The sequence below is a fragment of the Nelusetta ayraudi genome, unplaced genomic scaffold (assembly GCF_046127955.1).
Source record: "Nelusetta ayraudi isolate G7.1 ecotype Tasmania unplaced genomic scaffold, CSIRO-AGI_Nayr_v1 ptg000136l, whole genome shotgun sequence".
NCBI classification, from domain to species: domain Eukaryota; kingdom Metazoa; phylum Chordata; class Actinopteri; order Tetraodontiformes; family Monacanthidae; genus Nelusetta; species Nelusetta ayraudi.
In genome coordinates, this window is record NW_027466186.1 from 6,379,872 (window position 1) to 6,392,878 (window position 13,007).

Below are 13,007 nucleotides of genomic sequence, written 5' to 3' on the forward strand. Positions count from 1 at the left end.
TCACACTAATCTGCTGCTTAGCTGAGTAAATCCTGGCCATTTTTTAATCCCTCTTCCTTTATGTGATGTAACACCTCAGTGGGCGTCCTGGAACCAAAGTCCGTCTTCCAAAGGATTATCACACCAATAGTAGCGCTAATGTTAGTTTAACGGTCATTTTTTTTCACAGCCACGCTATTACCGCTTCAGTCTTTGCCGCCGTGTGTGTGTGCGCGACGGTGAAAATTGATTAGTCGATGAGCAGCGCCGGGAGGGAGAGGAGCCGGTGGGTCAGTGAAGAAGTGAAATGACAGCAGTGCCACGCTGCAGAGGTCCAACTGACTCAGCTTCTCCTCGAAGAACAAACCATTAAAGTCTGTAGCACAGCGTGTGAACCTGCTCCCTCCTAAGTCATTCTCATAACACATTCAAGGCGATCTATTTCTTTTTTGGATTGGAAACACAGTAGAATAGCAGATGCAATCTATTTAGTGACCGGATGAGCATACACGGCTCACTGAAACATCCTGCACTATCTGCGCATCATTGTCATTGGTTTATTGGAGTTGCGTTACTGGCCAGCTGGCAGAAATTCACCTTCAGTCCCTGTTGTGTCTCCAGCCACTCTGGGGGAAAATATGAATCTCAGGCCGCTAATTGCTCATCCACAAGTATGTTCACCATTTCGAGACGCTAACCATATGGTGGGTGTGTTTGATCTTTTTCCACTGAAAAGCAGAACCTCCCTGTTCTGGCCTCAAATGACTGAAACGAGGATGGTGAGAGTGAACAAAGTGCTGACGCTCAGCGCTCAAAACCAAAACAGTGGGCTGACACACAATGTGGGAATGCTTTCTAGAGAGGAGGGGCAATTGCGGTAAATTAATAATTCTGTCGTTTTAACTTTTACAAGGAACACAACTTTTGATCGAATGTTGCTATATAAATGACTAAATCATGAAAAAAGAAGACCAAAGACTTACAGCGGTGACGACAGTCTTCCCTTTTCCTGACAAATGTCTCTCCACGTAGTCTGAAGACAGCAGATCACTGGAGACGGAGAGGAGAGATGAAAAGATGCTTAAAGTTAGAAAATGTGTTGTCGTCCCATTCAAGTGTCACTCTGTAACACAGACATGCTCGTGTTTTACGGAGGGATTGCGTTCATTCTTTGTGACGCAGAGCTTCAGAGCATTAGGCGAGCTAATTATGACCCATGTGCACGGACGAGGCTATTTCCAGCACGCAAACACAATTACACGAAAGCAGTATTCTACAAATGTCTTGTGGCTGCGTGCGTGCATGCGTGCATGTCAACTTATCCGTACAAGATAAAGTCAGTAAGAAGCAAACGCAGCTCCTGGTTGGTAATGAGACAGTTAATAAATTGGGAGGAAAAGTTCAGGCAAAAATCCCAGAAGAGAGACACAGCATACAGCATATCTGAGGACGGAGATGCATGAGTTTTGGGACACACACACACACACACACACACACACACACACACACACACACACACACGTTTGCAACTGTAAAGGCCTGTATTCTATGGTTCTGGTCAGCAGGAAGAACCAAAATTGATTGCAAAACGAGAGAAAGGAGCTCCAAATCTAGGCAGTTACAAACTAGTTAAAATTTTTTGTTGGTCTAAATCTAATAGTTAAATAAATAAATAAATGAATAAATAAAAATCAGCAGATATGCTCTAATTGTTCATTTTGTCCATGTTAGAAAGTGGTATAAGAAGAAGAGTTGGTTAAACAACATTGTTCTTGTCGTTTCTGGGATAACACAACCCACGCTGAGAGTAGAGAACCACACAATAGAAACATTTCAATCAATGAAGTTTACCCAATTCAATTTGCTTCACTGCTAACGTGTATAAAGAAATAAAAAATAAAGTTGTTTTTTTTTCACTTGCACATCTTCCAACTTCAGGTCACAAATCTTGATCACACACACACACACACACACACACACGCACACACGCACACACACACACGCACACTCCACTCAAACAACAATTATACAAATGAACCACTCCACAACTCTTGACTGGTGCAGCATCCTTCAACACTTTTTGCACCAAATGGGGGGAGCGCCGTCAAGATATTCATGAGCCCCGGTGATGAAGACGTTGGGCGGCGTGCGCTCCAGTCGCTGGGTCACGGTTCGCACCGTTAGCCTTTTGTTCTGCTGGGATGTGTGTTTAAGATTCAGAGCTTGTGATCTTTACCCAGCGCCACGCTGAGAGCAGGCGGGAGGAACAAGCGAGCGGCACACTGAGGCAGCGCAGCAGTCACACGGCTGTCTAATGGAGGGCGCCGATAACATATTTCAGCTCTAATTGTTGAGGGATTTAAATAATTTATCGGTCAGACAAAGACGCAAACTCAGCCTTCACCCCATCCCCCTACCCCAACACACACACACACACACATGCACACCCATGCATAGAGCCCTCCCTTCCTGTCACCATGCGTGCACATTTAATGTTGAATTGCTCATCTGCGAGCAGCTCCTTTGTAGCTTCACTGTGATATGGAAAAACAAATGCAAGCAGGAACACGCTGCTCTTTGAGTGCGTGCATGTGACCGCCCCCTCCGTGTGGAGATAAATGCCGCCGACGTTCAACAGACGCGTGAATGGCGATCAGAGAACTGGGGGCTTGTAAGGCAAAATAATCTAACTGTGCTGTTTGTTGAGATGCAGGAAAACCAGAGAGGAAATTATGGCCACAATGGTAATAATAACAAAAAGCAGCATGTGAGGAATTAAAAAACAACAACAGATTTACTCCATCGCGTGAGACGTATCTTGTGCAGCATCTGGCTCTTTAATGTGTGAGTGAGGTCCCAGATGTTTGGGCTGGAAAACAGGAAAAACGAGTACAAAAAACCCAAAAAAAACAAAACCTCATCCTCACTGTGTCCTAGTTGTCGTGCGCTCCGTCTCTAAGCTCGTTGGCGTCAAGTTGAAATGACACGATAATAAATTTCTTCACCGGAGGAGTGTTCTTCACTTGGGGCTCTGTCAGCATCTGGTTGTTGCTGAGATCCAGCTGTCAGTCAGGCCTACAGGAGATTTCAGCACTCAGCCACAGACGATCACAAGGTTTCAAACATTGACCATGAAAACCCTCCTCTCACTCCCTCACAAGCACCGTGCATGGCAAAACCTGAAAGCTGAGAAAATGTTTTTTGCTGAAAAGACGTATTTCACTTTCTTCAGCGAGCGCTGAGGAGGCAACAAAAGCAAAAGAGAAATAAAACCTGGACGGAAAAAAAAAAAACCAAGGTCTGGCGCTGTCACTCGCGTCAAACCATTGATGTTCTCCGGCATTTTTGTTGCCAGTTGCTGAGCAAAGACATCTGCTATGGCAACCCACTTCGATTTCCAAAGGTGATCCACACACACACACACACACACACACAAAGTTCGGCATGGCCTAAAATTCCTCTCACGCTCCTTGTCGCCTGGTGCTGCTCTGGCATGGTGATGAAAACAGCACAGCGAGGACAGATTGGCCACACTAATGCATCTCTGCATAACTGTGTGTGTGTGTGTGTGTGTGTGTGTGTGTGTGTGTGTGTGTGTGTGTGTGGAGAGAGAAAGAGAGAAATTAAGCAGATTGGCACAAGTGGCGTGTTGAAGGGGGTGTGTTTGGGGGTGAGGAGGGTGATGGTGGGGGGAGGGGGGGCTCGTCATTAATTCTTTCACGCTTTCACTGAGAGACCCTCCTTCAAAAAAAGACCCCAACATCCCATAACACACACACACACACAAAAACATGCATAAATGATTGCTGTTTACTTGGAAATCAGGGTCATATTAATGGGTAGCGACATACCGTCACCGAGTGGACCAGCGAGCGCTCCATGTATGGATCTTTTAACCACCTCCCCATAGTAAAAGAGGGAGAGGGAGGGGCACAATGGAGAGAGTGTGTGCTGCGTCAGGCGTTCGTAATGATGGAGGGAAGTGGGAGGAGGTAGAGGTAGAGGGTGGGGGTGGAAAAGGTGGATGAAAGGAAATTAAGATGTGAAAAGAGAGGAAGGGGGAAGGTGGTGGTGGTGAAGGTTTCCATTTGGGAAGGGGTGCAGCTGCTTACACCTGCACTCCCCCCCCATCCACCCACCCTCTTCAGCTTAACCTCCACCCCTCCTCAGCCCCCCTCAGCCCCCCTCACACCCCCACCACCCCACTGAGGCCTCATTAAAGGTCTCCAGGCTGTAATTCATTCACTCTGCAATCACTTATCAGTCATGCAGCTCTGCCGGCACGCTCGCCGGGACCGCTGCCCTGTTCGCACAGGGAATACGGGCACTCGCGCACGTACAGAAGACACAGCAGCACCAGAAACATCTAGAACCAGACGAGGAGGTTCGTCCTGCCCATCCCTCAGCCGTCCATCTCGCCGTCAGGCTCCACAGCACACGACGTCCAGCCTGAAGAGAGTCGGCTGTTGAATTATGCAGCAGCTGAGATTAGCTGCCTTTCCATTGCAGTATTTCACAAAATAAAAGCAATATTATAATATATCTAAAATAAACTACAATTGCGATTTGCTGGTGTTTCCATTGAATGGCCATAATTCTCCTAAAACATCTTCCTGCAAGACCCCACTTTGAGGAGGATGAAGGTTTTTCGGTTTTTGGTTTTTTGGTTTTTCCAAGTTTAGATGTTTCCATTACCAGTTGTTTATTGCAATATTTAGGTTTTGCATAATTCTAGGGGTCATGGAAACGCAGCTGTTGTTGTGCACCTCACCTGCAGCTGTGCGTCTGCAATGACGTGTCGCTGATAGAGCATGAACTGCGGGAACAGCTTTGCAGCTCCTTCATACTCAGGGCTAAACACCTGTCACCCTCCCAACTCCCCCATCCCACGCCTTCCAAAAAAAAAGCTCCTGTTCCCCAAACACGTTTGTCCGCAGGTGCGTTCCCATGCGCTCTCATTTCCGAAGTGCACTCCCTCGGCTCGTGCACGGTGGCAAATTGTGTTAAATAGTTAATCTCCTGACTGTAACCTATACTCTCCATTGATTTCCATCCGCCATGTAAAAGGGAAAAGGAGTAATCCACAGGAGACAATGCTCTTCACAAAGGCATTAGAGTCTCTTCCTGCTGGGAGAACAACAGTCTTTCCGTCTGTCCCCGTCTTCAAGTCGGCTCTGGGATCTCTTTGTCTGCGCTAATCCCTCGCGCCAAGGCGGCTCTATTGGAGGAAATGATCAGCACAGGCACGGCACCATCAAGTACGAAGAGGAAGGATGCTGATTCAACTCTTCAAATCCACAAACACAAACCTTGAAACACAAGTTCATCTTTAAAGAGGCAGAGGTGATGGAGGTCAACCTCGTCCCAAAACACAGATATCATCATTTTATAGTCAAGATGGTGAACACCTGCTCATCAGTTCAGTTTAATGTTATAATATTATATATTATTATCACGGTGCAATATCAGATTACAGGAAAATGTGGAGGACTTTGTTCATGTTCACAATAAACTATATAAACTAAACTAAGTTTGAACATCTGAGAATGTACTGCAGATGTTTGCAAGCTGCACCATCATTGTTTTCAATTTAATTTTGATTAAAAGTGATTTAAATTCAAGTCAGTGTTTTAGGGTTTCAAGTGTGATAAATATCGGTTTCAGCAGGAAGCTTCCATCAAGCATTTTACAGGTGGTTGCAAACAGAGGGCTAAATATGTTGCATGTACAGAGATATTAGAGAATTTACTCAAGTCTCCTGAGAAAAGATGGGAACGATATCAGATCTTTAACTCCGCCCACCTGGAGAAACACGCTTGCCACTGAAACGTGCACTTACACTTTTTGCTCTTGCTTTCCACAAATAATTACTACGCGCACACAGTCCTCGACACTGAGCCACTTAGCAAACACTTGGGTTATATAATGTTTGCGAGCCCTCGACTGAACACAGACACACCCACAAAACATAAGAATCCCAACTCCCAGTTGTCGGTGCGCACGGCGAGAGAGGAGAAGAGGGCAACCAGCACAGGAGGAAGATGTGCACGACAAGAATAGAGACACTGCTGAACAGGAACCGCTTTCTCTTTTAGGGAACTCTTGTAAAGTGCCGACGGGCGTCGCACACACACACACACACACACACACACACACACACACACACACACACACACACACGTTCCGTCCTGTGCTCGACACACTCGCTGATTCTCAAGGGTGCACAAAGGACAAACACACATCTCCCTCTCCGTTCTCTCCCTTCGCTTCTTCCTTAACGATTTCTTTCCTCGCCACCTCTCTTTATCTACCTCTTCTCTTACACCCACGCACACGCACACACACACACACTCTGCTCTCTGGTTTTTCTCATCAAGTCTGCAGTAAATCAGATTGAGCCTCAACACCCCCCAATAAATTACGCACGGCGGAAAAGAGGAGGCGAGCGCGACGGAGAGTGGATGTGGAAGAGGAGGAGATGGTTGTCGCTGGCGTGTAGCGGCGACTGGATGAGAGGAGCCCGACATGCACGGGGCGCAGGTGATAAATCGTCTCTGAATGGGACATGAGAGGGAGTTAAATCACGCGCACGCAGCCACATACGGCCTCAAGCAGCACCGGGTATTAATACGCACGTGGGTATCGCAAGGACGCGCACTGATAACAGCATTAACATCTTGCACACACACACACAAACACACACACACTGGGGACACGCATGGTCAGTGCTGCAAAGTCCACTCAAAGTCAGAGGAAGGAGTGACAGCAGCATGGACATCATCAGCTGAAAGCCTATTTAGTGGATGGCAGTGGAGGAAACATTGGCATTCTTACAGAAGCTGTCTGTTCAGAGACTGAGAGGCTTTTATAGTTGGGGGGGTTGGGGGGGGTGATCAAAATGTAACAGCGATATATACAGTATCATGATGTGGTGAAAATGCAGTTGGAAGGTTCTGCTAAGCCTGTTCAGTAGTTACCTGTAGATAAATTAACAGAATTAAAATGAATCTACGTCCACTACAGATCGTCCTCTAAAGTCTGGATTTGCTTTAAGGTAGAGCATTTTTTGTAGATTTCTCAGAATTGGATATTTTTTTAAATTTTATGGTCAGAATTATAGCATGAGCTCAAATAAGTTCAAGCAAGTTTGACTGCAAGAAGGAAACAATTTCCTAAAAATATGTCAGCCAGAGGAGCTGTAAAATGAGACCTTCTGTGAGAAAAAACAAACTACAAAAGAAGCAATTGACAAAGTGCAATTAATGTAATGCAGCAAAATAGTCTCCACCCCCCGCCACACACACACACAACCAAATTCATCACTGTTCAATCCATCTTGATGTTTCTCATTAAAACAACAGCGTGCACGCCTTCCCTCCACCTGAGACCCAGCGAGACGACATGGACATGGACTGATGATGACTGCAGTGGTAGCAAGGAAAGCCTCTTCTATCCACAAGCATGCACGCACACACACAAACACAAACACACACACACACACACACACACACACACAGATTCCTGCTTCGTGCTTATACACACATTCATCAAACTACTGGAGCGTGGGATGTTTTGGCATGGTTCTTGCTCTAAACAAGCAGCTGATAGGACCCCTCCCACCACCTATATTTATATCAGGGCTCTATCTCCTTCAGCTCCCACCCTGCTCACACTAATATCCTGACACAAACACACACACACACACACGCAGCCACGCACGCACTCACGCACAAGCTCCCTCAGCAAAGATAAATAATGCAATTAGCGCCATCTGAAACGGAACCCTCAGCATTTACATAATACAACTGCACGCATGCAGCGAAGGCAGGCGTGACACAGCCGGGAAAGAAAATCTATACTCAGTGTTTGTGGACACGGCACATGGGTGGGTGCAGAGAGACGTCCCCACTTCATACTGCCGGACCGGATAAGTGCACCGCGCTGACATGAGTTATGAAACTAGTGTTCACCTGATTTCCTCTCTGTATTCATTCACATATTCGCTTCTGCTCGATGTTCTGTGTAGACGTCCAGACAGCCTCCACTCAGCTGCAGCATCTACGTTGTATTTTGCACAGTTTGAAATGGGATAAAAAAAAAAGGGGATGTGATAACAAAAAATTTGTATGAATTAGACTGCAAAAGAGAACAACGGTTTTCATCAGATCACCGGGGGCATTGCTGTGTAAGTTGATTTCATTTCATTTATTGACATAATGAACATAATAAACAATCTCACATGCATGGGCATACTCCTGCCTAATCTTACAACATCATCTATTATTCACCCAGAGCAGGTGGGAGGGGCGGAGTGAAGGGGGTGCAAGGGCTGAATGGCTGAGGGGGAATTGAGGGAGGGTGTGCAATCGATGTGTGTGTGTGTGTGTGTGTGTGTGTGTGTGTGTGTGTGTGCGTGTGTGTGTTGGTTGGGCCGTGATTAAAAGAGAGGCCACACCCCCACAGCCTACACATCCTTTGAACATTTTCAGCTCACTCTAATCCTATGAATGGTAAGATGTCAGCCTGGCTGCTGCTGCGGTGCACCAACCAGGGGGACAAAGCCAAAGAGGGAGAATAAAATGGCCCCCGTGACCTGTCAGGACCTTCCTGACTCCGTCCCTGTTCGCTGTCGATCTCCTGATGGATGGCTCGTGCCAAGCGGGCCGGCCGCTAATGAAGATGCAAATAACGACATGACACGTCTTAATACCGCTGTACAACTTCGAAGATAGTGGATATATTTGAAGGGAATCCATTCCAATAAAAATGGTCTTTGTGGAATTCTGGGATGTCAAAAATAGACAATATGCCAAATAAAACAAACAAATTTACAGGAACCACAGAACAAGAACTGAAACCGTCATGTAACAATATTTACATGTTCTGTATCACAAAAACACCTACACTCCTGTTATTCATAGTTTATGGCCAACATTAACTCCAGGCTACGATTCAGAGCTGCCCAAATAACTATAATAATGTTCATATGCATCTGTCAAACACTAGAGTCCAAAGATAAAACTGATTAAAAATATATTTTTGCATCCGCTCAAGACAACAATTAAACACACACACACACACACACACACACACACACACACACACACACACACACAAAGAACCAAACCAAAGAACCAGATTCTGTTCCTGGGAGCGAACAAAACAAAAACATGTTTGCTCTCCCACTTCCTGCACCTACACGCACATGAATCAACTTGGCTTACCCAGGCTGGCATGAAAGGTGTAACGAAAAGGTTTGTTACTGTCAGGCGGGCGGATCAGTTCAGACAGGAGTGTTATATGGACGACAGTGACGAGGAGAGAAGTGGGCAGCAGGAGGCGGAAGAATCCGGGGTGGATTCATTTGCTTCCTCCAGAGAGGGAGAACAGAGGAGAGGAACAAAGAGGGACTGGAAAACTAAAAGCCAGACCAAAACAGTTCCAATCGAAATCAGAATATTATCAATTCCAGTTTGAATTAATTTAATCAACAGCAACAAACTGAACATGTCAAATTTGGGACATTAATAGTGAAGATTGTCTCTTTCTCATATTGCTGTTACTGGATTTTTTTGAACATTGCAAGAATGAACCTTAAAAAAAAAACTCTCCAAAGCAGGAAGGTAGCAATACCATATTCACTTCTCACAAACGTGTTATACTGTATACTACGTTATACCGCACTTCATTGTAGCGAAGGAAGAAACAAGATTCTTGTCTGGGACAAAGCGTTCGTTACAAAAAAGAGAGAAATAAGTTTTGAAGCAAGCGAACAAACAATAGCATAAAAGTTGCACCGTGCCCTCTCGCAGCGACATAACTGTCATTCGTATTCACGACCACACATCAGCTCTTGGCCCACGATGTTTGGTTGGTTCCCTCCTTTCACACAGCGTTCTATTGAAGGCCTGCAGGCACACGGAGCTGGAAAATTATGACAAAGGGTGCTGTATGCACTAAATGCCAAACGGATGAATAATCACCGCATCAAATGAAGTGCTGATTGAGGCACATGAGCCAACGTTACTGCATTACGTTAATGTGTGTGTGCACTTGTGTTCGTGTGTGCGGGGGGCGGGCGGTGGGGGGGGGGGTTTCTTTGTGCAGACTGGTTGATGTGTGAGGCTGCTGTCTGTCTTTACAGGAACTTTTAGCAGAAATGCTTCTCCAGACTCGGGGAATGTCTGTGATGTAATGCTTTACTCATGATGAGAGCTGCGATGAGCGGGCAGGAACACCTCCCGGGTGCCAACCACACAGGCCAAAGGAAAAAAAACAATCTTGTGTGATGCCACTGGGTTGGAGGCAAGTATAGGCCATTCTTTCAAGGCCGCCGAGAGAGTCGCAGAAAGAGGAAGGACTCGCTTGTTTCCACCACCAGCGCCGCAATCAATATCAGCGGCTGACGAGGCAGAGCTCAGGCCTTTACTGTAAATCCCTTCCTGTTATGATGGACCTGTAAATCTCTCTGTCATTGTCTCCCTCTCATACACACACACACACACACACACACACACACACACACACACACACACACACACAAACACACACACACATAAATGTATACGCATGCATTCACGTGACAGCAAGATTCAGTACACAGCAACCTCGCACACTAATGTCCTGACTGTGTTTTTTCCAAACACATGCAACAAAAAGCACAGGGATATGAGGCAGACAGCTGTCTAGCAACGCCTAGTTTCAGTTCTAGCACTGGATGAATGATAAATGGACAGTTAGGTGTTATTGCGAAATCAGAGCCAACACATGTGCTGAATACATCAAACCATGGAAGCAAAACCTCCATCTTTCCATTTTAAATGGGCTCCACATAAAAGAATTTCATCACGAATCGCTGCACTTTTGCACTGTATAGACACCAAAACAAACTGGCTGCCTTTTGTCCTCAGCGGCCTTCATTGCAGTGAGTGATGAACCTCCAACGACCATCACCTTTTCATGGACAATGCTTTGCAAGCAAGGGGACGCCTCTCTTGGTGTTTCCTTGGTATTTTCTGAGGGCTAATAAACTGAATAAAGCTCCTTTCAAGCAAAAGTGACACAAACAAATGGAAACATGCTTATAAAACCTGAGACTCATTCAGGTTTCACTCAATCCTTTGTTTATAAGGTGATATAAGTGTGTGTTGTGTACAAGAGATCACTGTGAAAGGCTCCAGCACCCCTGATGAAGGATAAGCAGTGACATAAAATGCAAGGAGGGCAGCTTGTTTACAAGTAAAAGATGCATAAGAGTTTTGAAACGGTTTGCCCCCTTGAGGACGGATGTTTCATGCACCTTGATGACCGATGAAAAGACTCCTGAGACAAAATAACACAATACTCAGCCAGATACCCAGACAAAGAGAATAATTTGTACTCACTGGTTCAGCTCCACATCCAGGATGAATTTTCGTCCAAAAGCGTTGACTTGGAAACTGGCGTGGGCCAGGTGGTTGACCTGAGGGGGACGAGATCACGTCGGGTTCTTTTATACTTTGACAAAATGCAGCTGTTCTTACACAGTCATGGGTCAATTTTATTGATATGCAAGGGTCAATTCTAATCTGCATTGACAGTTGCCTGCGCCACAATAAAGACGTGGTTTTGTTTTCATGAAGTCATCAAGGTCTCCATCCTGAATGTTAATATGCAGGAAAGCCGTCTCGCAGAGCATAAGTTGACGTGACACCCACGCGCGCACGTATGTGCAAGTAAACCTGTTTGCATAATGGAGTCTGTTTTTCCTCAGCTGTCCATTCATTTGCATTTTTTACAACACGGATAATGCCTCGGTGTCATAAAATTTTTAATCCTCACAGCTTCCGCAACCCAGACTCAGCCGTATTTCAAATTGTATTGCACTTGCATGCACAAGGTCCTTGATATTTTTGGCTTTTTTTTTTTTTTTTTTTAACAAACACCTTGTCTGGCTTTGTGTGCCTTTGTGATTGATTTGGAAGGACACATATGGTGCAGGCTTCACTGCACACCACTGAGTTATTGGGAATTTCCACAGTCATTCCTGCGCAGGTTCACCAAGGTCCCCGGAGCTGAGTCGAAACACAGCTTCCCTCCCCCATACCCACTGGCTACCTTACATATTGGAAACCACATAACAATGACTGGAGGAGGGGCGGGCATATGTGTGTGTGTGTGTGTGTGTGTGTGTTGTTTCCATTTAAGGAGGTGTCCCTGTGCTCACCCAAGGACGACCCCCCCGGCCCACGAGGTCCCACTGTGCCGCAGACTCTATTGTCTGAGGGCGTGTGCCTGCGCACGGTCAATGCATATATGAGCGTGAAAGAGGGAGCGTGGGGTGTGAGCGAGAGGAAACGCATCAAGAGGCAGAATCCCTTCCACGGCACACTTACGATGAAACCCAATCGAGCTGACCTACCGAATCCGCTAGCGGAGGAGCTACAGTGGCAGTAATTGTGTTTAAAGAAAGCAAATCCCAGCATGACCTGCCGATACACTGGGGCCACTCCTCCTCTCACATTGATTTTTGAGTTTTAAGCAAGTCAGACTTTCCACTCAGGGCTGCTGGAGACTGGAAGTGCCATCCATCCATCTGCGCACACACACACACACACACGCACTCAGAGAAGCAAATAGAAAAACACACTAACGGACACACACGTACGCGCGCGCACACACACACACATGCCTCTCCACCAAAACAAGACCAGCACTTTGCTGAAACCTCCCACCGCTCATTCAGCAGCGAGGCTGATCGTGTCTGAGACTGAAAATAGGCGATTCAAAGAGTCCTATAAATAGCTCCCCGCGTGCCACAGTTTTTCTGAAGTATGTGACAGATTTGTTTTTAGGCCGTTGATCTAAAAACAGCAAATATCTGATCTGAAACTTTCGTGAGAGCGCTACCGCAGCAGAGTGCAGTGACCAATTTTAACTCCCCAGAGAGTAAATGAGAGAGCAAATCAAATCTCCTCCTATCTGTGAGCCGCATTGGTGATATATTTCACTGTACGGCTTAATAATCATGTTAAGAGCATTAAGGATTG

At 46.0% G+C, this 13,007-nt stretch overlaps 1 protein-coding gene across 4 annotated transcripts in view; it reads right to left on the reverse strand.

Annotated features, from left to right (window-relative positions):
- The window catches only part of adam22 (ADAM metallopeptidase domain 22), a 48,778-nt gene that overhangs the window by 32,592 nt on the left and 3,179 nt on the right, over positions 1–13,007 (reverse strand). For all 4 annotated transcript variants that reach the window (XM_076012421.1, XM_076012419.1, XM_076012423.1 and 1 more), the window contains exons 3-4: positions 11,364–11,440; positions 963–1,029 (exon numbers count right to left, since the gene is read on the reverse strand). In XM_076012421.1, coding sequence (XP_075868536.1) covers positions 963–1,029; positions 11,364–11,440 — 144 coding nt within the window. The remainder of the gene's footprint in view (positions 1–962; positions 1,030–11,363; positions 11,441–13,007) is intronic.